The 26,640-nt window shown below is 46.0% G+C and overlaps 1 protein-coding gene across 1 annotated transcript in view; it reads right to left on the reverse strand.

Moving 5' to 3' along the window:
• LOC147607608 (sugar transporter ERD6-like 4) overlaps positions 1–26,640 on the reverse strand; it is a 96,906-nt gene that overhangs the window by 54,869 nt on the left and 15,397 nt on the right. Inside the window, exons 3-7 of the mRNA XM_086790371.1 lie at positions 11,017–11,106; positions 10,878–10,937; positions 10,668–10,733; positions 10,506–10,571; positions 10,314–10,389 (exon numbers count right to left, since the gene is read on the reverse strand). Coding sequence (XP_086646497.1) covers positions 10,314–10,389; positions 10,506–10,571; positions 10,668–10,733; positions 10,878–10,937; positions 11,017–11,106 — 358 coding nt within the window. The remainder of the gene's footprint in view (positions 1–10,313; positions 10,390–10,505; positions 10,572–10,667; positions 10,734–10,877; positions 10,938–11,016; positions 11,107–26,640) is intronic.

The raw sequence follows: 26,640 nt of genomic DNA on the forward strand, positions 1-26,640 counted from the left end.
ACTATTATTTATCGCAACAATAAGCACTATATAAGTGAGTCTTGGGTTATTATTGATTCATTGTGGTTTGGACCTGGACCAAGAGGCTTATCGTGGGAGTGGAACCTTAGCCATTGGCTCAGGGGAGGTTTGCAGACGCTAATCTACGGTTGGGTAGTGAGCTTGCCTACACCCCTTTTATGTGGTTTCTCTAACCTTGTTTGTGCCTATGTATTAGGTTGAATCCTGGAGGGATCTTACATTTGGTATCAGAGCAAGCCTAATCGCGGAAGTGATAAAAAAGCAAGATTTGCATGTTGTCGTGTTTTTATCAAGGTTGTCTGAGCCAAGTATGGTTTGCTAGCAAAACCTAAAAAAGCAAGGTTTGCGTGTCGTCATGTTTTTATCAAGATTGCCTAAGCCACGTATCTCTCGATCACCATATCTGAGGTTTGAATCTACCAGAAGTAGGTGCTTTTTCAGGTTTTGCTGGCAAGGTAGGGTGCATGTGGATTCTGAGAGAAGGGGGGATTGGTATGCATGTGTGCGGGCGGGATTGCCCCAGGAAACCCCTGATTCTTGACTGTAACCCTAGGCTTTTCTGAACTCTTGGAAGCACTGTGTTGCATGGGCTGTGGACTAGCAGCCAGACATGTAGGAAAGGAAAGAGCATTACGTGCAGGTTCTATGAGCAGCAAGCGGCTGTCTGATATGACTGGATATGCTTTGCACTAGGCGCCAACAGCAGCCAACAAAAGCTGCGCAGGACAGCAGCCAGACAGACCAGAAGAACTGCTGTGCGCAGGGCTGTAGGCCTGGACCAGGTCATACAGCAGCAGCAGGCCGTACCATGGCTGGTCAGCAGATGGTACACGACCTAGCGCATGTTGGGCAGGTTGGCGCATATGGCAGGGCAGCAGGACGGCAGCAGATGGCAGCGCATAGAGAGAGAAAAAGCAGAAGTTGGCGACCAGTGTTTTTTGGAAGAAGAAAAGCTCAGTTATGCCACTTATAGGGTTAACTCCTTTTTTTAACTCAACAGTCATGTTATTTTTATTATTAAAAAGCATGGGGCTGCAAGGGGTGGGGCAGTTTTTTGTGCACAGTTTATAATAGGCCTTTTTTTGGGGGGGGGAAAAGCACTTGGGTGTTTTAAGCCATAAAAAAGGGAAGGCCTAAGGCCCTTTGTACTCAGCCCGCTATGAAATTGACTGAAGGCTTGTCTGGGAAAAAGTACTTGGGTGTTTTAAGCCATAAAAAAGGGAAAGCCTTAGGCCCTTTGTACTCAGCCCGTTACAAAATCAACTGAAGGCCCTTCACGATGATTTGTCATCAGATCTTCATCTCTCATGCGAGGTGTACAGGTGGGTTACTTTGTTTTGCATGCTTTTCTCTGGTTTCTCCTGTGAAACTTTTGTTTTTTCCCTAGCGTTTCTGAATTTTCAGAATCAGTCACATAGTATCTTGCGGTAGCAGACCTTTTTTCTCCCTTTACCATGGCCGCACGACTCCACTTTGTTGATGATGTTTCCAACCACGAGAAAGATCGTCCTCAAGGGTCAGGGTGAGAAAACTTACTTCGAGGAGCAGATGGCTCAACTCCGAGCAAAGTTCCAAGAAGAGATCCAACTTTTGCGGGGTTCAGGTGGTGGTACTTCAGAGAGCGGTGATTGGTGTTGCGGTTCTTGCGGGACCAGCAGCAGTCACTCCTTTGTTCGTACCCAAGGTTTTTTGTGGGTGATACAAGGAGATGACCCAGGAGGTGGTTGACTCAAACCGCTAGAACGTACACACTAAATTTCACCCGTTCTGGGAAGCTCGGAAGTTTTAGATGGTTAGGGGTCTCTTGAGAGGGCAAGCCCTGAAATGGTGGAGAGAACTCTGGAATAAACCGAGTACTTGGGTGGATTTTGAGACAATGTTTCACGATGAGTTCCTCCAAGCGGTGGATGGGTTTGATATAGTGGCAAAGACTATAGACTTGGACATGAGAAAAGTATCTTTCGACTCATAATTGCAAAGATGTAGAGAGTTGTCACGGTACGAAAATACGATACCCTACGGGAATTTTTGGTATGGTATGAAATTTTGGGATATAGTACGATAAAATATGGTTTTTTTTTAACACTTACAAAGACATTTTCAATTTGGAAGGGTAGACTCTAGAGAAGTTGTTTCAAAACAAAATTTCATTAAAAATAAGTTTGAAGTGACAAACAAAAGTACATAAGCATAGAGGTGATGCCTATGTTCACATTCCAAAGAAGCAGAGGGGGAAGCTTGACTCGAAGTCCCAAAAGCTTGTTTTTGTGGGATATAACTCTCTTTCCAAAGGCTACAGGTTATATGACCCAAACAGAACGAGGTTGTTGTCAGCAGAGATGTTGTCTTTGATGAGCATGTTCCAGCTTCCACTGTTGAGAAGCCACCACTTCTTGGAGAACCAGATGAGTATGAGGATGATTTCCGGCTCTTGTTCCCGCTAGCTAGCCTCAATCACTTGTAGAGGTTGAGCCCGAGGTTGGAGATGAACCACGGCAAGAGCAAGAGGCCCCGCATTCTGTTCGAGTACCAAAGTGGCTGTTGGACACCATTCGGGAGTCAGGTATTGCGGAGTACCCCTCCAAGTGGACCACAAAGGATGGACCTCGAAGATTGCACACAGTTCATGATAAAGGAGCTTTTACAGGTGAACTATGCATTGATGTCTCGTATCATTTGGGACAAAGAGCCCACTTCCGTTAAGGAAGCTCTTTCCCAAAAGACTTGGAGGAAAGCCATGCAAGTGGAACTTGAAGCCATAGAGAAGAATAACACTTGGGAGTTGGTTCCGAGGCCGTCAAAACAGTCAGTCATTGGTGTCAAGTGGGTCTACAAGACCAAGTATACATCTGATGGGTCGGTGGACAAGCACAAGGCCAGACTTGTGGCTAAGGGCTATGCTCAGTGGCCTGGCATTGACTATGAGGACACTCTTGCATCGACGGCTAGGATGACCACAATTCGGAAAGTTCTTGCCCTTGCCTCTTCTCAACAGTGGCCGGTGTATCCACTATGAATCGGGATAGCGGATTTGTCACCAATAAAGATGTCACTAGTCTGCCTTCGAAGATCTTGTAATAACTCTCGGGAAGGAGTCGTGTGCTTGGAAGAAACACTATCTAGAATCCACTCCCGAGTATCCCTAGTGGTGAGACCAACTGCCTCCTTGCAAGCTCGGGTATCCATAATCTCCAACTACACAAAAGCTGGAATCTTTGCAGTGCAGCTGAGGAATCAGCACCTCTCTCGGTGCTCCGTTGAGGACATTTCCTCCGATAGTGACGCTTCTAGTGGCCACAATGGTTACAAGTCCGCTCGGCCTTCAAAGCATCACGCTATGAGTCGGGCTACTTCTCAGAAGACTTCGCCAGTGAGGACTTCTCTTTTCCCTTGTTGTTGTTGTTGTTGTTGTTGCGGCCATTTAACCGCTAGCCAGTCAAAGCCTCAGAACCTCCGCCCTGTGGAGGGTTCATAAACCGCTCTTCCTGGTCCAAAACCATCGGCATAAGCTCCTCCCATGTAATGGTGCTGAGCCTCCCACTGTAATCAAAGAAGAATAGAAAGCTGAGTACTGGTGTCATGTGCAAGTTTGCCCATGGACATGTCCAAAAGCTAGTCCAGAAGAGGTAGCCGGGAAAAGATGACTAGAACTAGGATTTTGAGCACAAAGTGCAGATGTGGCAGTATGGGACATGGAGAAGGACGTGAAGAGGATGCTGTCGGCTGCATGAAGGGTCTGTCGACTGAACCAAAGGAGAGTCGGCTGTACCAAAGGAAGGCGGCTGCAGGCACTTCAGTATTTGTGGATTTTATGACCAGTCAACTGGCCGACCAGCAGTCAGCCAGCACTCCAAGGGTCGAAAGGGCCTATAAATAGGCATGTGTGCTCAAGGATAGACTCATTCACTCCATTAGGGAGTGGGTCCTTTGTGTAGGACTACTTTGGTGTATTCCACCTTTTCATGAAGGCAGCCTATGGCTGTAGATTTAGGGTACCTTTTTGTACCATATGAATATACTGAATTTCCAGCTATCTCTCTCTCTCTCTACTCTCCCTTCTGTTTGCGTTTTTTGCATCAACATGTTCTAAGTGGTGTTTAGGGCTGAAAGAAGACTCTCAGAGCTTCCGTGTGTTACATTGGTATCAGAGCATCAAGCTCAGCAAGGCTAAACACTGATTCAGTCCCATATGATGGTGTACAGGTCCAAGGTACAGGAAAGTGCACACGTACGAAGCCCAAGGCAAGGAACACAAGATCGAGAAGAGCTCCCAGGAGGTTTGTTGGTGGTGTTCCACAAAGCCAGAGGGGATGGTAGTCCTGTGAGCCAAATAGGTTCTCGGGCAACGGTCCCAAGGGAGGATTATCCTACAAGCGGTGGAGTGAGAGTGCCAAACTCATTTCTCAAGAATGAAGACCAAGACAATGTTCAGAGTCAGGGCAAGAACGGATTGGGGACTGGATGGAACAGATGCATAGATTTTATTCAGAGTCACAGTGGTTTTGGAGACCGGGCCGGGTTTTCAAAGAAAATGGTTGCCAGAGATAGATGGATGATAGAGGGACTTCAAGAATAGAATGGGATGATGACAGTCATCCAAGAACAGGTTGGAATCCCGTCATCAAGTTTAGCAGAGGGGGATGTCATGTGCAAGTTTGCCCATGGACATGTCCAGCAGCTAGTCCAAAAGAGACAGCTAGGAAAAGATGACTAGAACTAGGATTTTGAGCACAAAGTGCAGATGTCGCAGTGTGGGACATGGAGAAGGACATGAAGAGGATGTTGTCGACTGCATGAAGGGTCTGTCGACTGAACCAGAGGAGAGCCGGCTGTACCAAAGGAAGGCGGCTACAGACGCTTCAGTATTTGTGGAATTTATGACCAGTCGGCCAGCACTCTAAGGGTCCAAAGGGACTATAAATAGGCATGTGTGCTCAAGGATAGACTCATTCACTCCACTAGGGAGTGGGTCCTTTGTGTGGGACTATTTTGGTGTATTCCACCTTTTCATGAAGGCAACCTATGGCTGTAGATTTAGGGTACCTTTTTGTACCATATGAATATACTGAATTTCCAACTCTCTCTCTCTCTCTACTCTCCCTTCTGTCTACGTTTTTGCATCAACATGTTCTAAGTGGTGTTTAGGGCTGAAAGAAGACTCTCAGAGCTTCTGAGAGGGGTAAGATGAGACAGCAAAGTGATGGCCATATCCTCTGAAGATATCTCCTAGCCTGAAGAGCTTGGAGTTTGTTGATGTGCTCTCGCATCGCAGAAGACTTTGCAGGATTCATCACTCGCATCTGCACTTCCAAGAAAACTCTCTTCATGGGTGATACCCTATTGTACAAAGAAGCCAAGTGCTACCAAATCCCTCGGGCCAGCATCATGTGTTTGATGTGATTGATCACTTGGGGTGTGCAATTAAGGAAGATGAAAGAACGCACATGGGCATTCACACAATCCCACAATTGTGCCTGAGCCTCCCGCTCTTTCGTAATAGTGGATAGTGAAAGCTCCTCCCCCTCCAACTCTGGCCTTGGAACTCCAACCACAATGAAATCAACCAAATCATAAGACTCCAAGAGAGACTCCATCATTACCTTCCAGATGCCATAGTTGTTCCCGTCCACCTGTCGGTCCATCGGGAATGTCGGGAGGGTGGGGATCTTCACATGCTTTTCTGCCATCTCGGGGGTTCACAAGGTCTTGTGAAGAGAGGATGGGTGGGAAAAAAATTGAAGAAAAGGCTGCAACTGCTATGCAAGGTGGCTGTCCAGCAAACAATGATGCCCGCCTTCTACCTGCTTCTCCACGTCCCAAATAGCCCAAAATCACTCCAACCAGCACCAATTGTTGCTGTCCCCGAATGCTCTCACTGTCTCCAAGCTTCAGGACAGCTGGGGCTCTAATACCATGTCGGAATGGGCAGCGGAAATGAGACAAACACCTGTGAGAACAGAAACGCAGAACTGCATGAGAGAGAAATGCTGTATAAACTCTACTACATACACGAACTCTGGTACAAGAACAAGTGTGGGACAAGGGTGGTATATATACCACCCTGGGCTGCTGGTCGGCCACAGCAAAACAGGCCGACAACAGCACACGACTGGAAAAATACCAATTGGCCAGCACCTAGATCAAGTCGGCCAGCAGATCAGTAGTTGGCCAATGAACAGATCAAGTCGACCAGCACAAATCAGCCCCCCATGACCAAGAAAACAAGGAAAATATGGACAATGAGGAAAAATGGAGAAAACTCCTAACCAAGCGGCACACCCTTAACAAAGGCCCTCACTCCCTACTGAGTAATATGGTACAGACAAGAGATGATTCCTAACACTCTCGACATGGGCCCAGCACAGTCCCTCCGAGATTAGACAACTTCCCCCAACGGCCCAGGCAAGGATCCTCGCTGGGATACGAGGCACGGACAAACTTAGCCTTAACATCGACTCTTCCATCCCCCCAGAGTGGCTTACTCCAATCCCAAACCCCTCTCCCCCTCAATGACTAGGAGTGTTCACCAGACATGACATACCTTTGGCAGTGCATGGTGCTGATGAGAGTTAATCCTTCCTCATTTATTCTATCAGACCTCGTGGCAGACTTGTTAGAGCGGAGTCCCCTTCAGAGGATCTAAACGGATGCACTCCGCAAAGAGTACGAGTGATTGGTTTCCACAAGCATGGTTGGTACATCAACCCTCCACCGGCCAAGGTGGCCAAAGAGGGCTCTTGGCAGCTATGGTTATGGGAGGGCTGCCCGCTCACGCGCCTTCAACGGGACCCAGGAGCGCCCACCCCCCCCCCCCCCCCCCCCCCCGGGCAGAGTTACTTGGGGCACAATTGCTTGGGCCACCGAGGCTCAGACAGCCATGGCATATGAGGATGATGGTGGGGGACTTGCACTGCAGGTTGCTCATCATCATATCTCGACAGCTCGAGTTCCGGTTCCCTCTTCAATTCTCTGGGCTCCAAGTTCCTGCCAGAGATGGGATACTTGCAACAATAAGGGCCCTTTTCTCTTGTCATTCTGGTTATCGCTCCCTCTACGGAGCTGCGTTTGTACTTAGCCTGTGTGGTGGTTCCTTTTGGTAACTAATAGAAGGATATCTTTTCCAGAAAAAAAAGACCAGTGGTGACCAATGGCAGCTCAGACAGCAAAAAGAGATATACGGCACTCTACTATGAATTGGCAAGTTTTCCTGATACCATTTTAGAACAGCCTTTGCACACACCCTCTTGAGACTTTTTCAGGCCATGATGTCAAGATCCAAGCAGTAGTCCCTGCTGTGACAGAGTTAAGATGGGGCCAAGACCAGACGGCGCCATAGTAGGAAGGGACGGGGGACGGGGACAGGAACGAGACGGGGAACGGCCGTATGTAGGGAATGGGGATGGGGGTAGGAACGGCACTTAAAAATTACTTTGTCGGCGCCACCCACTCGTCTATATGGGCAAAGCTTGCATGCCCATGGCCATGCACTGCCTCCATGAGGGGATGGGGTGTGATTGACCTCATCCCACCATGTCCATCCCGTCGTCCTTCTACGGGAACTTGAAGTGCCGCCGCCACGTGAGGAGGATGCCATGGATGATGGATGCCTCCTTGTCACGATAGCTTGAGAGAGAGAGAAATGAAATGAAATGAAATGAAATGATATATTAACGTCTTCAAAAAACCAAAATGACCTATGAGACCAAAAAGGTTACAACAATTGGTGGATCTGATACAATGTCTGTGTAAGAAAAGCTAAAAACAACTAACTGAAACTGAAATAACTATGAGGAAAAGTACGGTACTAGGAGCTCCTAATGGATAACATCTGGGAGGAAAACTACAGCAACAAAGGTAAGCATCATACACATCACTATCCAAAGAAGTCTCTCATCGGTCGATGGCGGATATCCTCAATGTCGTCCATGGTGAGTACTCTGACTGGACGTCTCCCATGCCGTGCTAGTATGGTCCTGATCCTCTGTTGTAGTCTCCGCTGGTGTCGAGATGGGCCTCTCATCTTGGGGCGCCTGGACCGCCCCAGCTCTATAGCCCGATCAATCAATGTACCTCTAGTGCGGCTATGCTCTGGGGCTAGCTGCAATGCCTGCTGGCGTGACTGCTCAATCTCTGGTCGAAAGAAGTCTGTAATCTGCCTCTGTAGGTGTCTCTCCCTCTCTGATCCCCTCCCTCTCAAGAGACCCTCTCTATGTCTACGAAGCTCCAGCAAGTATAATCCGAGGCATCTCTGATCCTGGTATCTCATGACTGTAGAAAGTGGTCCGAAACCCTCTCTAAACAGGCAGTGAAAACGGCCTCGTATCTCATAATATACTGGACAGTGACATATGTAATGTAACTCTGTCTCTGGCTCCATCTGGCATAGCTGACAAATCCTGGCCTCAGCTGGTACTCCTCTGAATCTGCCAGTCTCAATCTCTAGCTGGTGTGAGGATGTGCGCATCTGACCAATAGCACACCGTACCCCATGAGAAAGATGAGTATCCATGTAGCTGGGTCTAATCACAAACCCATCCTGCGTGAGCTGGAGAAGATGATCTCTATAGAAAGCAATCTTCGTACCAAGCTCCTGTGTCGGCTGTATCCATGTCCTCCTAGTGTCCAGCTGAATCAAGTCCTGCCTGATGAGTCTGGTAATCTCTGCCCGTGTGAGAGAGAGAGAGAGAGTGAGTGAGGCTTGAGCCTTGAAAGTTGAGGGATAACTTGAGTGTGAGGGTGGGTGTGGGTGTGTGTGTGTGTGTGTGTGTGTGTGTGTGAAGCTTGAGAGAGTGTGTGTCAGGGAGAGTGTGCGAGTCTTGAAAGGCTAGAGCTTGCTTGTGTGACAGCTTGAAACTTGAGACCTTGGCCCTTGAGGCTTGCCGCTTGAGGGAGATAGAGTGTGTGTGTGTGTGTGTGTGTGAAGCTTAAGCTTGAAGTGTGAGAAGGAGTGTGTGTGTGTGTGTGTCTTCTTACAAGGAGGGAGGCAAAAGAGAGGCCATGGCCCAAGGCCTCAACGGCTCAAGGCCTATGGGCCAAGGCTAAAGGCTCACGAAAAGCCCCCCAAACGGCCAGAAAAAACGGTCAAAAATGTGACCGTTGCCAAAACAGTAACCTGGGGCGTTCCCATGCAGCTGTCCGTCACAGCCGTCCCCTCTTGGATCCGCCCCGAAACGCCGTCCCTTGTGAGGGACGCCCGTCCTTCCCCATCCCAAAGTGTTCCCGGGACAGCGTCCCCCCCATTCCAAGGGTCCATCCCCTCTGTCCCCTATGACTATGCCAGACGCCTACCTACTATAGGGCTGACACACTGCCAGATCAAAAAGACAGCATACCACAACACCTAGGTCAATACAGACAGTCAAGATGAAATTGTTGCAAAGCCACATGACCAGGGGATTCATAGTTGCATCTAAACCACCTCCCTTAGACACACAATGCACCGTTGAGGAAATTGTTGCAAAGCCCATGACCAGAGAATTCATAGCTATATCTAAACCACCTCTTTTAGACACACAATGTATCCTCATCTAGCAATATGGGCATTTGTTACATCATTTCAACCCATACGTATGGCCAAAATTCACTGACACTATCATCATGTGACGTTCACATGCTCACAGTTCCTTTCATTATCATCATGTGATGTTCACATGCTCACAGTTCCTTTCATTATCATCTTATATCATGATAGCTCTAGGGAATGCTAGAGGCATCAATGGACAAAGGCAAATACTCATCCAAGTCAGATGCCACAGTCACAACGTTGGGAAACATTTGATTGAGATGGGTACAGCACAAGGCTGCTCATATTTAATGGAATGAAGTGCTGGCCCACATCCTGAGGCTCAATTTGTCATCCACATGGGAATGATGGGAGCATCACCACTGTGGATTATTATCTCATTCTTCCCCGAAATTGATCACTGAGATACTTGATTTTCATGTCCTCCGGCTCATTCCAGGAGCCAGCCACTCTCACCTCTCTTTCAGCCTCAAAAACTCTAAAAACCCACCACTAGACCCATCCAAGATTAACACTTACAATCACTATCATTTCTCCCACGAGCACGACATAGGTTATAACATTAACCTGGCTAACCTACTTGACCCAATCAACAACCTCCCCTAGCCCACAGAAAAAGCCTCTATTCTCGGTCACGGGACTCCATACTGCAGCCCAACAAAGCTTCCCCTTCACAGTCAATGGAGATGAGACTAGATCTACACTCAAGCACACACACACACACACAGCTTATTGAGCCCACACAGACAGGCATGAAATGTTTACTCACCAACAACTGCAAGTGAACGCCATTCAATCGCCATCCCCATCAAATATGCGAGAAGAATTCCAAATGTTACAGAAAACTGTTGAAATGACAAAAACTCAAGTTAAAACAAAGCCTCACACAATTTTCTGCATTGGCATCCTGATTAGATAACTGGAGAAGGACAAACCTCTAGTCCTGAGATATGAGACTAACCTGATTTGCAGTGCCAAGGGTACCTCTCAGTTGCTTAGGAGCTATCTCGCCAATGTAGATGGGAACCTGCTAGCACACAGATGATAGAAGTTATAAGCACGTGAGTAAGGACTTAAACTAGATAACAAAACATTCAAGACTTGCAGGGAGTAAAAGGCTCACAGTGAAGGAAATGATGCCTACACCAAACCCCACCAGAATCCGTCCGATATACAGACTGTACAATCCCTACAGATGGGCAAAAAAAGCAAATGGATTGACTTGCAGGCTTTGCAGACTTGTAAACAGTACGGACACATAATACCTGATAGTAAAAGCAGCCTTTATGGCATTTTTCTTGGATTTCAGACTCAGCTTCTCCAAGTGACCCACCTCTGCTAGTGCAATGGCCACCCAACCACATATATTTGGAACTGCTGCTGCAAGTAGAGCCTGTTTTCAAAATGCATAAATAAGAGTGATACTGTGCCAGATCAAAGCCATAGAAAGTTGGTCCTGAAGAGATGCTCACCCCTTTTCTTCCAAGAAATTCTGAAAGTTGGCCACTTGCCAATGCCCCAATCATTCCCCCAATATTGGACATAGAGCCAAAAAGAGAGAACTGCAACCATATAACAAACTTAGCAACAATGCTTCGAACAAGGAGAAGTTCATGCCTCTAGAATCCAAGATTTACCCTTAGTGAACCCATAGTAATAGCATAGTATTACCCTCAGCATTGCCCTCGGTGAACCGAGGGTAATACCTTTTACCCTCAGTATCAGCCTTAGAGCCTATGCTTGACCTTTAATGTCTTGTTATAAAACTGAAAAGAAAGTTGACATTGGAAACATTGTAGCCATTTACATGGTCATCTATGTGTGTGTTGCTACTTTGATCTCCACTCCAACAATTGGTATCAAAACACAATTGGTATCAGAGCAAATTCTCTTTGGCCGTTATCCCCTTGACATCTTCTCCTTGAGTGATTGTCACATTTGAGCTATCCTCTCAAGTAGAGAAGGTATACCCCATAATTTCCAACAACCATCATATGAACCACTTACTAATGATTTCACATCTTTATCATAAGCAGCTGCTATAGTGTGTTGTTAACTACGTTAAGAGAGTTTTTGCATGTTTCAGTGCTCATTTCGCATGATGTGAAGTTTCCGCAAACATCCCGGGTGGAGTTTCAATTCAAGCTGTTTTTGTTCGATTTTGAATATTCTACATAGCAGCAGCAACATTGAGGTTGCATCTCTCGGATGGGGTATATGTGCCATCCTATCTTTCATGTAGTAGATTGAGAGATGCTAAGTGCAGGAGATAACTTAGTTTCTGACCAAGAACTTATGAGACTTCAGGATCTATCTATAGCAGATTGTAGGCATTGTATCCTTAGGAATGAGTGGTTAATTAGATGGAGAGATCGTTTTGATGAAAACAACACTTGGGAGAATGTTGCTTCACTTTGACGTTACTATCTAAACTTTGTCTCTTAATCTTTCATTTTAGGAGGGGGATGTCCCACGTTGTGTGGACATAACATGGCTAGCATTAGAGGCCAATCGAACATTTCTAATAGCAGTGTGAATTAATCAAGTGGCTATATAGTTGGGATTATGTCTTATTTGTGAGTGGTTCGAGTTATGGAGCTCTACCTTGGGACCGGGGCATCCTAGCTAGTGGTTAGCCCACTAGTGAGCAATGCCAGTGATAGCCAAGATGGCTAGGGGTGCTGGTGTGGGATGCACACGTTTTGTGGGCTTGTGCTTAGCCCATCAAGACGTAAATATAACTTTCTTTCTCTCTCTCTATTTCTCCACATATCTCTCTATCTTGTGCGTTATCTTTGTCACGAAAGATTGTTGAATTCTGTCCATTGAAGTACTGATTCTATCCATCAAGCTTCCGCATGTTACATTGGTATCAGAGCCTCTTCAAGTGTGAAGATTCAACCAAAAAACCAGGGAAAAAAAGAAAGAAAGAAAATTTCGCTTGTGTGATTGGTTTCTAGACTCCAGAGGACCACCCCTTTTGGTGTGACTCATGTCCCTAGAAGGTCAGTTGGTTTTTAGCCTCCGGAAAGTCTCCCATGCGCATAGTGGATGGTTTTGTTGCGTTTCGGAAAGAAAGTGCATATTCCAACTATGGCAAACTTCAACGAAGAGAGTGAAACCGATCCCGTCAAGTGGGAAAGACTCCGTTGGACACCCACACGCATAATAGCACAACTTAATACCACAATTTGAAATGGACAACTTAATTACAACTTGAAATTGAAATGAAATGAAATGAGATAAATGGACACCAGCACTGGGGCCGGAACGGGCCGACCCCCCCCTCAATATATGATATATTTATTGGGAGTATTTAACAAATACAATGCTCCATGGGTTCCAAGAACCAGATGATGTCCATGTACAAATGAATACAGTACCAAACAAATTGGCTCGAAGTAGGTATTCGAAGCTACGGTCCTCTGCTTTCACTGGACTCCGCGGAGAGTGCCCCATTGGTGTTCCAAGACCACGCACAAACAGGCGCTCTCATACTAACTCCCGGCTCTCCCGATCTCAGCACCTTTGGACCGAGGTTCTCCAAGAGAGCTTGGACTACCCGGCACCGAACGGGTGTTGCCGTAAAGGGAGTCGGAAATCCCTTATCAGATTTATCACAAAGTACTTTACTCAAATCTGAAAATTCACTTACTTGTGGTTGGCGGATGGAAGTCCAATACCCATGGTGTCTGTCTAGAAGGTGTAGCCACCTAGGAGATGTAAAATCTTCTTGTAGCCGCCAATGAAAAAGGAGTGCAACCTCTTGCAAAAAGGAGATGGAGCAGCCGCCTTAGGAGAAGTAACGCCTCGCTGCAGGAACACAGCCACCAGATGTATAGGAGAAGGTGGCTCAGCCTAAAGAGGCGTGGAAGAGCAACCAATATAGTCACCTGGCTGCAGTGGAGAAAAGGCAGCCTGGTGGAGGAGATGGAGGCGCACGGTCACTTGCAGCCTGCTGGACAGAAGGAGCAGCCACCTTGTTGAGGTGGCACAGTCATCTGTTGTGCAGCCGTCGGCTGTAGAGGTAGATGAGGCGCAGCCTGAAAAAGGAGTAACCGCCTGGCTGCAACCTGCGCTGCTTGTAGTGCAAAGAGCAGCCCGCTGGAGAGTCGGCACAGCCACTTACATAGGCCTCAGCCGCCTGATTGTGTGCAGCCGTAAGCTGTAAAGGTAAAGTGGGCGCAGCCTGAGAGAAGCAGAAACGCAGCTGATGTGCAGTCGTCTGCTGGAGGAGGAATATGCACAGCAAAACTGATGGGGAACAATCGCCTGATGGATAGGAAGAAGCACCCGCTTGCAAGGGAAGAGACGCCTGGCTGCAGCCTGAAGAGGCGTGGAGGAACCGAATCGCCGGCAGCTCAGATGGTGGAGTTGGCGTCGCTTGAAAAATAAAACCAAGGAGATGATCGCCCCGGGTTGCTACGATGGAGGTGGTGGCTCTATTATTATAAAGGTTGGAGAGGGAGTTGGACGACTAGAGTTGGTTGGCTCCCCATGTTTGCATGTGGGCGGCCAGCTCTATGGTGGTGTGGGTAGGTGACCATGCACCCACCCCCACACACACACAAGTCAAGTGTGGCTCCCCACCTTGGCCCCTAAGTGGGTGCCCACTTTTAAGTGTATGTGAACATACAACCTTATAAAACAAAAGGTTAGAAATAAGATATCAAACCAACATCTGCAATATACTTACCACCTGTTCACATGCACCAAAACTCGTCAGAAGACAGAGCAAACTTCACGACTCACTGGCAGGCGTCCCTGCTCAGTAAGTAACACGTCAAGCAGGCAAACACAAAAATACAAATCATGCGAAAACAGTTTCAAACATGCAGAGTTGCCCTCGTTGATAACATAAGAGGCATGTGAATGACCAGCCATCAAATCAGTCCATATATGGCAAAAATCAGCATCCAAATGATACAAATCTCGCATAGCAGATAAGTCTCCATGAGAGGCCACTGAGACTACAGCTACATAAGGCCTCTGGATAATGCATCGGCCACTACATTTTTCTTTCATGGAGTATGCACAATCTGAAAATGAAACATGGAAAGAAAGTTTGCCATTCTCATCTGCTTCTCTGAAAGCTTTGTCTGAGATAGAAAGTATCTCAAGCTTTGATAATCTGTCTTGACTACAAATTCAGCCCCAAGAACATAATGTTTCCATATCTTTAAAGCATGAATTACAGCCAAGAGCTCTTTCTCATAGATATCCATATGCAGCTCAGCATCATGCAAACGACGGCTCTCGTATGCAACTGCATGCCCTTCTTAATTTAGGACAGCTCCTATACAATCACCACAAGCATCACATTCAACTACGAATGACTTGTGCAAGTCAGGAACAATCAAAACTGGACCACATATGATAGCATGCTTGAGCTGCAAGAAAGCATCCTGTTCTTTTGAAGTCCATTTGAAAGTGATTTTCTTCTTTGTGAGATCATGTAGAGGAGTGGCAATCATGGCGAAATGCCTTATGAAATGCCTGTAATACGAACATAATCCCAGAAAACTACGTACTTGATGTACGTTTTGCAATTCGGGCCAATTCCGAATGGTCTCTATCTTTGCAGGATCCATTGTAACTCCATCCTTGGATACAATATACAGCCGGCGATTCAATTCCTCCACGCCTCTTCAGGCTGCAGCCAAGCGTCTCTTCCCTTGCAAGCCGGTGCTTCTTCCTACCCATCAGGCGACTGTTCCCCATCAGTTTTGCTGCGCATATTCCGGCTTCCGTCGCGAAGAAATACTGAAGGCATTGTACTTGTTGTACTAGCATTTTTACTTGTTGTACTAGCATTTTTACTTGTTGTACCTGTTGTACCAACCCTTGTACTGGCTGTACTAGCTTCTATACTTGCTGTACCACCCATTGTACCGACTGTACCGGCTTTTGTACTTGCTCTACCTACTGTACCAACCACCATACCGGCTGTACAAGTGAAATGGGCTAATGTGACGGGGCTATTGTACCAGCCATTGTACCTGCTGTACCGGCTGAATGGAGAGTTGTACTTGCTGTACCCTTTCTATTGCATGAAGACCCGTGGGTTTTGGGGAAGAATCAGTACCCACAAGGAGGTATATGGATTATATTGCTGGCTCGGCATTTCTACAGCCTATGTTCCGGCTTGGTTGCCTCGTGTTGGGCTGTGTTATGGCATTTGTATATGGATAATCCGACATCTCCCGTGGGGAGAGTAAGGCCCTCAAAGCTTGTACATGATATTATTCTCCTTGGGTAATAAAATACTCCAAGGGGGGGGTTGGCCCATTCCGGCCTCTATGCGGTGTCACACGTGCAAGCTCCATTTTCAGCATGTTTTGTCCAGTTTTATGTTTTACCGTACTTTTAAGTGGTTGAGAGATACCTTCAAGCCGAACCAAGGTAAAATCCTTTTACTACAAGGCACCCCTTCTTTCAACCTTACCAAAAACCATAAGAATATGGTTGCTGCATTCGGGATGACACAAAGGTGAATCAAACCATGAATACACGGGTCTCTTCATGAATAGTTGTGTAATGGATTCAAAAAACCCCAAACAAAGGGAGAAATCTCCTCCGAAGAATACCCATCCAATACAATCGCCGCTAATGTCCTAAGTTTAGGTGGGAAATTGGGACTTGGCAACCAAAGCAACTTATCCAACCATCCAATCATGTCCAAATGTTGCCTGATGGTTAGTACGGTGCACTTAAATACCGATAAGAAAACCTTAGACACTGGACTGGGACCTAAAGATCGAAAGAATCCGATCCGAATGTGAATGTAAGGGCAATTCAGTGAGAACATAACCTATTTGAAGTACTTATCCATCTATGTTAAATTTGAGAAGCACATCATCATAATGGATACAGTTGATAAGCACATGGTCAAAATGATATGGTAAATAAGCACATGGTGCCTTTAGAAGAGACGTTGATGAACGACTATTATAGTCCTTTGGACTTGACCATTCAAATGGGTTTATTTCTCAAAAGGTGGCAAGATGGAAATTCTTTAGTGTTAATGCACACATCCATCCTGGAGGGGTCCCATTTTAACTCTTTCAGTGCCACAGAGCAGCTCACGCAAGAGATCCCCAAATTGCTTGACTTTTTGCATGACCACTTATCTGTGCTAGGCCGATGCTCGATGCCATGCGATGGACCTTCTTTCACGTAGGCACAAAACCCATTTTTTGCTTAGTCTGCTTGATCTCTTTCCTGAACTGCCCTCTTGTTACTGAGATGGTTGAAACGCTTCGCTAGGCCGATGTTGTACACTATGCGATGGACGTGCTTTCACATGGGCACAAAACTCCTACTAGGGAACAACCGTTCACCCTTTCTCGGGCCAACCCAGAAATCCGCACTTCCTTCACAACCTAAAGATCTACAACTACATAAGCTGTGGCCAGGAAGTGTCATCCCCCATAAGTAAATTTAGTTGTTCATTATTATAAATTGTTTGTTTAGAAGATATAGTATTTTGAGGGCAAATATATTAAACTTTAGAATGAAAATAGTGGAACCCTTTTGAAATTAATCAATTCTTTATTCAAAGGGAGGTGAGTTAAGTGTACAAAGCAACTATATGATCTTGAAGTCAAGTTCCAACTACTAAGAGAAATCAACAAATCCCATGCCATGCATGCTTTATGCTTAGTGTTATGAGTGATGAGAGTCATGGTAATGCAAATAATTTCTCTCCATGTAGGCTATTTGCATTGAAGTTAAAATATTGATTATGTCAAAAGCATAGCCTTTAAGAAAGTGAAAATTTAGAAGCTTTTAGGTGTAATGCCCATATATGGTGGATGAATCATGGAGCTCCTGCAAAGACATTCCCTTTTGTTTGTTGCTTCTATGCAGTTCTATATAGCCTGCCACTTGTGCAGGCCCTTGTTCCTATTCTTCCAACTACTAGGACGATGGAATGCCATAGTGTTCAATGAGGAGAGAGGTGTGCACATTGATAAGTGCCAGGTCCGTGCTATGGTACATGAAACCTGCTTCTTTGCCAGGTCTATGTGGCCATGTACCATGTAGAGGTTCCAAGTGCGGGTTCCAAGTGGGCTTGAGGAAGGGCAAAGGAGGTTGTCTAGTCGGTGTTTTGTGCCCAGGTGAAAGTAGGTCCACCACATGGTGTCTCGAAATCATCGGCCTAGCGAAGAGAGAAGGTCAGGTAAGAAGTAGGAGTTTTGTTCCTACATGAACGAATATCTACTGCATGGAGTCGACCATCAGCCTAGCGAAGAGAGATATCGAGTAAGAAATCTAGTAGCTTGCATAATTCTTGCTTGACCTACTCTCTGGGGCTTAGGCAGTTGAATATGAAGCCCTTCAGGGTGGACGTGTTGAGGCTTTCATGCCATACACTTAAGTGGTTGAGAGATACCTTCAAGCCCAACCAAGGTAAAATCCTTTTACTAGAAGGCACCCCTTCTTTCAACCTTCCCAGAAACCATAAGAGGTTACTGCATTCGGGACACAGAGGTGAATCAAACCATGAATACACAGGTCTCTTCATGAATAGTTGTGCAATGGATTCAAAAAACCCCAAACAAAGGGAGAAATCTCCTCCGAAGCATACCCATCCAATATGATCGCCGCTAATGTCCTAAGTTTAGGTGGGAAATTGGGACTTGGTAACCAAAGCAACTTATCCGACCATCCAATCATGTCCAAATGTTGCCTAATGGTTAGTACGGTGCACTCGAAGAGACCGATAAGGGGTCCTTAGACACTGGACTAGGACCTAAACATCGGAAGAATCCGATCCGAATGTGAATGTGAAGGCAATTTAGTATGAGCATAACCTATTTGAAGTACTTATCCATCTATGTTAAATTTGAGAAGCACATCATCCTAATGGATACAGTTGATAAGCACATGGTCAAAATGATATGGTAAATAAGCACATGGTGCCTTTAGAAGAGACGTAGATAAACCGCTATTATAATCCTTTGGACTTGACCATTCAAATGGGTTTATTTCTCAAAAGGTGGCAAGATGAAAATTTTTTACTGTTGATGCACAAGCTTTGAAGATCTAGTGATTCAACAACAAGTGTACATGTGCTTGGAATTTAAGAGTGGACAACACGTCTTGAAAATGGCAATCCTTTAGTGTGGATATTGCACAATCTTTTGTAGAAAATCAAGAGTGGACACCATGTCTCAAAAGGTGGAAATCATTTCCTCTAGATGGATCATAACATTGGAAGAACCTCTAAGATCAAGTTATTCTAAATGAGTTTACTATGAACTCACAAGCGCGTATACCATTTTTTCTTAGGAATATGCAGTGCCACAGAACAGCTCACGCAAGAGATTCCCAAATTGCTTGACTTTTTGCCTGACCACTTCTCTGTGCTAGGCCGATGTCAATGCCATGCGATGATGGACCTTCTTTCACGTAGGCACAAAACCCCTTTTTTGCTTAGCCTACTTGATCTCTTTCTTTAACTACTCTCTTGTTACTGAGATGGTTGAAACGCTTCGCTAGGCCGATGTTGTACACTGTGCGATGGTGGACGTGCTTTCACATGGGCACAAAACTCCTACTAGGGAACAACCGTTCACCCTTTCTCAAGCCAACCCAAAAATCCGCACTTCCTTCACAACCTAAAGATCTACAACTACATAAGCTCTGGCCAAGAAGTTTCATCCCGCATAAGAAAATTTAGTTATTCATTATGAATTGTTTGTTCAGAAGATATATTATTCAAAAGGTGGCAAGATGGAAATTCTTTAAAGTTAATGCACAAGCTTTGAAGATCTAGTGATTCAATAACAAGTGTACATGTGCTTGGAATTTACGAGTGGACAACACGTCTTGAAAATGGCAATCCTTTAGTGTGGATATTGCACAATCTTTTGTAGAAAATCAAAAGTGGACACCATGTCTCAAAAGGTGGAAATCGTTTCCTCTAGATGGACCATAACATTAGAAGAACCTCTAAGATCAAGTTATTCTAAATGAGTTTACTATGAACTCACAAGCGCGTATACCATTTTTTCTTATGAATATGCAGGGCTACAATTAATAATTGCTTTAACTAACGTTTTGAATAAGGCAGAGAGATTAGGGTCAAAGATTTGCCTTAGAAAATATGTTGTGTATCTACTATAGTAGGGGAGGGTTTGGGAAAAGATAGGTCCAGGTTAACCTCGAACTTGTTCAATTTTTGAAAAAGAAACCTTCTCAAATTGAGGGAAGAAGGAAAAAAAGACCCCAGTTGATTTAAGTGGTGAAGCAATTTGCTTTACAACCAAGACAAAGGCATGGAGAACATATGCAGGTTGTTGATGGGATATGTTTTGAGTCGTGACTCGTGAGTCCATGACACCACCTCGCACCCTTCCTAACGGACATGTTGTGACATGAAGACGTGAAGAACGTGCACAAGTTATTGTTGGACATGTTGAGACACCACCCTCGTGTGCTCTATCTATATGCTAACACATCAACATCAAGCAAAAATTGCATCTACTAATGGCCCCTGTAACCCGTTTCTCTACATGCCCTCATCCTCTACACGTCCACCCTGGAGGTGTCCCATTTTAATTCCCTCAGTGCCATAGAGCAACTCACGCAAGAGATCCCCAAATTGCTTGACTTTTTGCCTAACCAGGCCCTAGTCCCCCGGGCACCCGCCGCCAGTTTCATTGGTATCAGAGCATAGGCTTTCTTGGAAGCGGAGGCTTCCTTCTATCAATAAGGAAGAGAAAAGATCTCAAGTGGGGACCACACTTACCATCATTGCTGTTAAGCATGGCAGCCGCTTCATAGCTTATGAAGCAAGAGCATGAGCAGTAGACAGCTTGTTGATCTAAGGATTTATGAATTCACAAAATTTATCTTGGAAGTATGGAGTTGGCTTTATGTGCACACGTTTAGCACTCTTTCCATATGGATACTGTGGATTATATTATCAAGCTTACAGGCAAGCTATATGGAGATATATCTCGGGATATCTTAAGGATATGGTGAGGAGATATTACTTTTGGCTTCATGATAAACCTGGCAAAGAACAGCTAAGTATACATTGAGTTTGCAAAGTTGGTGCTTTTGCTATTTACTATGAAGTGTTTTTTATGTTCACTAACCCTTGTATAGCTATGCAAGGAGAAAGGTGTTGTTATTTGCCTTGAGATGGTTTCAGGGAAACATTGTTTATGGCTCCCTTTAATGGGATGAATTCTTTTCATGGCTCCCTTTATTGGGATGGATTATATCCATGGAGATTTCTTTCTTGGACGAGATTTATATAAATATTGGGCTTCACAAGCAATTTCTATGGACGAATTGTCCGAGTTTATAGAGAAGAAATCTTTGGATATCTCATGGATATGATGCTTTTATGGATAAAGTCCACCTCTACTCCAAGGTGTGTGGTTAGCACAGAGTATGTGGTAAGAGTTATGGTATACAAGGATTATGGTATATAGGTCTATGGATTCTTGGGCTTCTTTTCTAGGGATTTGGATCCATCCTCAGGTTTATGGATTATGTTTGTGACTCCCTTTTATTGGGATGGATTATACCTTTTGGCTCCCTTTATTTGGGATGCATTGGACTTATGAAACTCATGATTCACATACCCTGTGTAGTGTTCTCTTGTCCTACGTGCTCTCTTGAAGATTGTTTCTACCATGTGCGGGTGGAACAATAGAGAGCAGATAAAAGGGAACATGGGCACTTCAAAGGGTAGTGACAAGCACAACATACCCTGTGTAGTGTTCTCTTGTCCTACGTGCTCTCTTGAAGATTGTTTCTACCATGTGTGGGTGGAACAATAGAGAGCAGATGGAAGGGAACATGGGCACTTGAGAGGGTAGTGTGAGTTGGTGGCCGAAATGCCTACAAACTATTGGTGGCCGAAATGCCTATAAACTATGTGTAGCAGAAATGCTTATGGAACACCAGGTTATCTATGCCTGCGAATGTCTTGTTACTTGAGCCCACCTCTCATCCAAGGTGTGTGGTCAGAGTACCAACACGGAGTGCAAGTGGTAAAGTGGACATGACGGGACTTATGTCTATGCCAAGGGTCATATGGACCGATGTCTTGTTGGGAGGAGACTTATTTTGTCTCGCCCATTTACTTGGGACATGGATTATGATATCTGGACTTATGGGACTGTTTTGTCTCGCCCATTTACTTGGGACATGATTATGATATCTGGACTTATGGGACTGTTTTTGTCTCGCCCATTTATCTTGGGACATGATTTTGATATTGGTATTATGGAGACTTATTTAGTCTCACCCATTTCTTTGGAACATGGATTCTTCAGTTATATTGGATTTTTGAGACTGTCTTGTCTCGCCCACTTGATGGGACATGATTATATCTTGAATATATGGCTTGAAGCTTAAAGTTGCGGACAACTTTTAAGAAGTTGGGGAGGATGTCACCAACCTGGACATTTCCCAATATAAAAGGAGTCTGGTGGACTCCAGGATGTCTAAATATTTGGAAAGTACAAGCTTTGGGAATGGGGGATTATCCTAGAATACAAAGGACCACACTCCTAAAATTTAGGAGAGTTGCTATTTTTGGCCCGACTCCGATGGAAATTCTGTTCGCATCATTACATCTGGAATTGAGCAGATACCAAGAGTTGGCAAAGTGCCTAGAGGTAAAGATTATGGAAGGACCCATCTCTTAGATTGGGACATGTGGCAAGAAAGTGGACCAAAGTGAGACAAGTGGCCTGACACTTGTTAGAAAAAGGGATCAAAGTGAGACAAGTGGCCTCACACTTGTCACTTCAGCTATTGTGTGGCTCTCCACTTGTCATCGTAACCTTCTCTTGCCATTTTAGCTCATGGGAGGCCCAAATCTATAAATTGGAGCCCTCTCTCTTCATTAATGGAGGCTCTCTTGCTGCACACTAGCCTCTACCACCTTTACAAGCTGCCCTAATGATGGCTACTCTCTTTCTCTCTCACTTGAAGGCTGCCCATGAAGAATACTAGCTGTTGGGGACTGTTTTGGAGGCTTCCATCGCGAAGAAATACTGAAGGCAAGGGTATTTAATCATTTATTATGTTTTCTAGCCATTATACTTGTTGTACCAGCATTTGTACTTGATGTACCTGTTGTACCAACCCTTGTACTGGCTGTACTAGCTTCTATATTGCTGTACCACCCATTGTACCAGCTGTACCAGCTATTGTACTTGCTGTACCTACTGTACCAACCACCGTACCGGATGTACCAACCATTGTACTTGCTGTACCAACCATTGTACCTACTGTACCGGCTGAATGGAGAGTTGTACTTGCTGTACCCTTTCTATTGCATGAAGACCCGTGGTTTTTGGGGAAGAATCAATACCCACACGGAGGTATATGGATTATATTGTTGGCTCGGCATTTCTACAACCTATGTAATGGCGTCATGGGCATCATGGAGAAGAGCTGCCCGGAATGATTTCATGACACATAGTCGGCCTTTGTAGAAAAGCCAACCATCGCGTATCAGAAAATGGCATGGTCCTGTGGCATCCAATGCCTGTTCCCACTGTGTACCGAGTTCCTCGGAATCCGCGTACGTGTGCTTCATGTCTTCTAGTCCTGTACCAACAAGGTCAAGTCTAGTGGTCTGAATCGCAGATACTTGTCCCTTCCTACTCAAAGCATCGGCCACTGGATTGGCCTTTCCTGGAAGGTACTCAATCATACCACCGAACTGCTGGAATATCCGACTCCAGCGGTGTTGTCGATCACTCCACTGTGCACTTGGCATCGTCTGAATCCAGCGCAATGCATGATGGTCAGTGCGAACCTCGAAGTCACGGCCATACAGGAAATGTTTCCAATGTTTCAAGGCCTGTATAACTGCTAGGAGTTCACGATCATAGACCGAGTAGTTCTTTTCGGCGGGCAGTAACTTACGAGACATGTAAGCTACCGGATGACCATTTTGTTGCAATACACCTCCAATTGCGATGTTACTCGCATCGGTGATCACTTGAAATGGTTCGTCCCACGAGGCAAGGGCTAAACAAGGCGCTTCTGATAAAGCCACCTTGAGGTTCTGGAATGCCTCCAACGCTCGTGGAGTCATTCGAATCTTTTGCCTTCTTGTTTTCACTCCCTTTAGCAGATCGGTGAGGTCTGCCGAGAGATCAGAAAACTTGTCAATGTGGGTGGAATATGCCTGGCATATACCCACAAATGATTTAATGTCATAAGCAGTCTGAGGTACTTCCCAGTTAACAATCTCGGCCACTTTAGCCGGATCAAGTCGAATGCTTTCAGCACTAATTATATATCCCAAGTAATGTACCTGGAACAGATAAATTCTGACTTCTTTTCATTGACATAGAGCTCGTTGCTTTCCAGCAACTTAAGGACTTTCTCCACATCAATGTCATGCTGCTCAACTGTAGCTGAAAATATGAGTATGTCGTCCAGAAATATGAACACACTCTCTCCAATCAACTCCCGGAAAATACGCATCATCATGCGGTTAAATGTAGCTGGGGCGTTCGTCAATCCAAATGGCATAACCACAAATTCATAGTGGGCCCGTTCTGTACGGAAGGCTGTCTTGGGGATGTCCCCCTCTACAATCCGTACCTGGTGGTACCCACTCTTTAAATCCAGTTTGGAGAACACCTTAGCTCCATTCAGCCTCTCGAGAATGTCAATTCGAGGCATCGGGAATCTGCTCTTGATAGTCAGCTTGTTGAGTGCACGATAATCGACACACAACCGAGAAGACCCATCTTTCTTCTTGACAAATAAGATCGGTGCTGCAAATGGCGACACGCTGGGGCGGATGAAGCCAGCTTGCAACAATTCTTGGAGTTGGCGGTCCAACTCCGATTCCATTGCCTTAGAAAGGCGATACGGAAACTTGCTCGGGGGTTCCGAGCCTGGAAGAAGGTCAATCTTGTGATCCTCCGGTCTGGACGGGGGGAGCTGGGGAGGGAGACTATCCCGAAGAAAAATCTTCTGGAACTTTTCATGGAGAACCGAGTACTTCTCGGAAGCACTGGCCACCGTCTGGGCTGTCTGGATGTAAATCATCGCACACTGTGCGCCTTTCCTAACTGCTCGCTTAGCCTGCAAGTGGCTTATGAGCGGAAAGTTTGGAATACCTAGCTCACACTTAATGGTCACCGGGGTGTTTGACACATTCCGATCGATCTGGAACGTGTGCTTGTCCCACTTGACATCAGGAAGAAACTTGTGAAACCACTGGATACCCAAAATTATGTCTGCTCCTACAAGAGGGGCAACCATAAAGTCACGCACAAACTCTATGCCCTGAATCACTAACTTAGCACCTAGAGCTTCATACTTGACGCTCGTTGTCATACCTGTGCTAAAACCCTCAACTTGTTTGTCCACCGGAGTCAGCTCGAAACGGGCACGCCTAGCGGCCTGTTTCGTGATCACATCCTCCGTGCTGCCGCTGTCAAACAAGACAACGACTCTCTGGCCACCTATGTAGCCAAAGGACTTGAGCAATTCGTTGCGCTCATACTCCTGGTCATGGGCGCCCTTCTGTTTATCTTCGAGCTCCCGGCTAATAATTGCTCCAACTGAAGCACCGGGGGTTGAAGAACTAGGGGTAGCCGCTAGGGTCTGTGTGGGAGCTGTGCTCACCACGGAAGCTGCGGAGGCGGCGGCGGCCTTTGGAGGCTTCTTCGGACAATCCCGAGAAGTATGTCCTTTTGTGTGACAAAAGAAACATCTACCCTCCTTCTTGTACTGAGAAAGCTCCTCAGCACTCAACTTGCCACCTGTCTTGCCTGCCTCCGCTTTCTGGTCTGGAGTAAGCTTAGACGCATTGTTGGAGTTCTTGGAGCCAGAGGCTCCCGGGCTCTGTCCTGGGGAAGACCCCGTCTGGTTCTGGCTTTTGCCCCCCGAGGCGTTAGCCTTGGGAGAAGCCGCTGGGAAGTCTTGGGCTTGCCACCATTGTGTTTCATTTCTGCACTCTGCGCAAGCGAGAGTGCGTCCTCAAAGGTGGCTGGCCTAAACATATGCACCTCCCATTGGATTTGCGTGTCCAGGCCATACAAAAACTGCCCTATCTTGTCCGTATCAGATAAGCCTAATTGCAGACACAAGGTAGAAATTTTATTGGCAAACTGAAGGTCTGGTTGCGCGTTCTGACGCGCTCCCCTGAACTCGTCTTCGAGTCGCTCAAGGTAGTGGGGCGGTAGAAACCGCTGCTTAAGGTCGCGGACGAACTCGTCCCACACATAAGCTGCCATACCTGCTCTGGTGTGGGCATGAGTCCACCAAGGAATGGCCTCACCTTCCAAGTACCAACTAGCTAAGATCACCTTGTCAGTATCTGTTTTCCTAACTGCGGCAAAGTAAGCTTCAAATTAATGCAACCATGAATAAAGAGTTGTGGGATCGAGTTTACCATTATACTTACTGAAATTCATTTTCTCGGGAAAATGATTCGAGGGCGCTGCCGGTGTCAATCTGGCGTCCAGAGCTCTGAGGTAACGCTCGTGTTCCACGCGTCGCATGGCGTCGTCTTCTCGTTGTCGAATCTCCAATGCACGCATCTGCAACTCAAGCAAGGAGCTTGGCTGCGGCTGTGACCCCGCGAGAGGGTCCCTGTGACGAGGATCTGGTATCTGGGATACGGAAGGAGAGGGAGGAGGAGATGGAAAACGCGACGCTGGAGAGCGAGAACGCTCCTCCAGAGCCACGATCCGTGCCTTCTGCTCATCCAACTTGGCTGTCTGGTCTGCGATTGCTCGCATCATCTGCTGGAACATGTCTGTGACACTCAAGCCTAGTGCCCTAGCTGGGCTACCTGGTGCACTCTGGTCCCATGGTTCTGGTTCTCTCTCGTCGCCAAAGCTCGCCATAGCGGGAAAATGCAATTCCTTTCCGGAACACAATCTGACCATCCACTATCTGTGTGGGAGACTTCCGGAGGCTTCCAAAGGCTAAAAACCAACCGTCCTTCGAGGGACAGGAGTCACTCCGAAAGGGGTAGTCCACCGGCGTCTAAAAACCAACCACACGAGCGAAAAAAATTTCTGGTTTTCTTTGCTGAATCTTTGTCCTTGAAGTAGGCTCTGATACCACTGTAATATGCGGAAGCTTCG

Source organism: Cibotium barometz, chromosome 55, assembly GCF_041138505.1.
Source record: "Cibotium barometz isolate CiBa-2024 chromosome 55, ASM4113850v1, whole genome shotgun sequence".
NCBI lineage: Eukaryota > Viridiplantae > Streptophyta > Polypodiopsida > Cyatheales > Cibotiaceae > Cibotium > Cibotium barometz.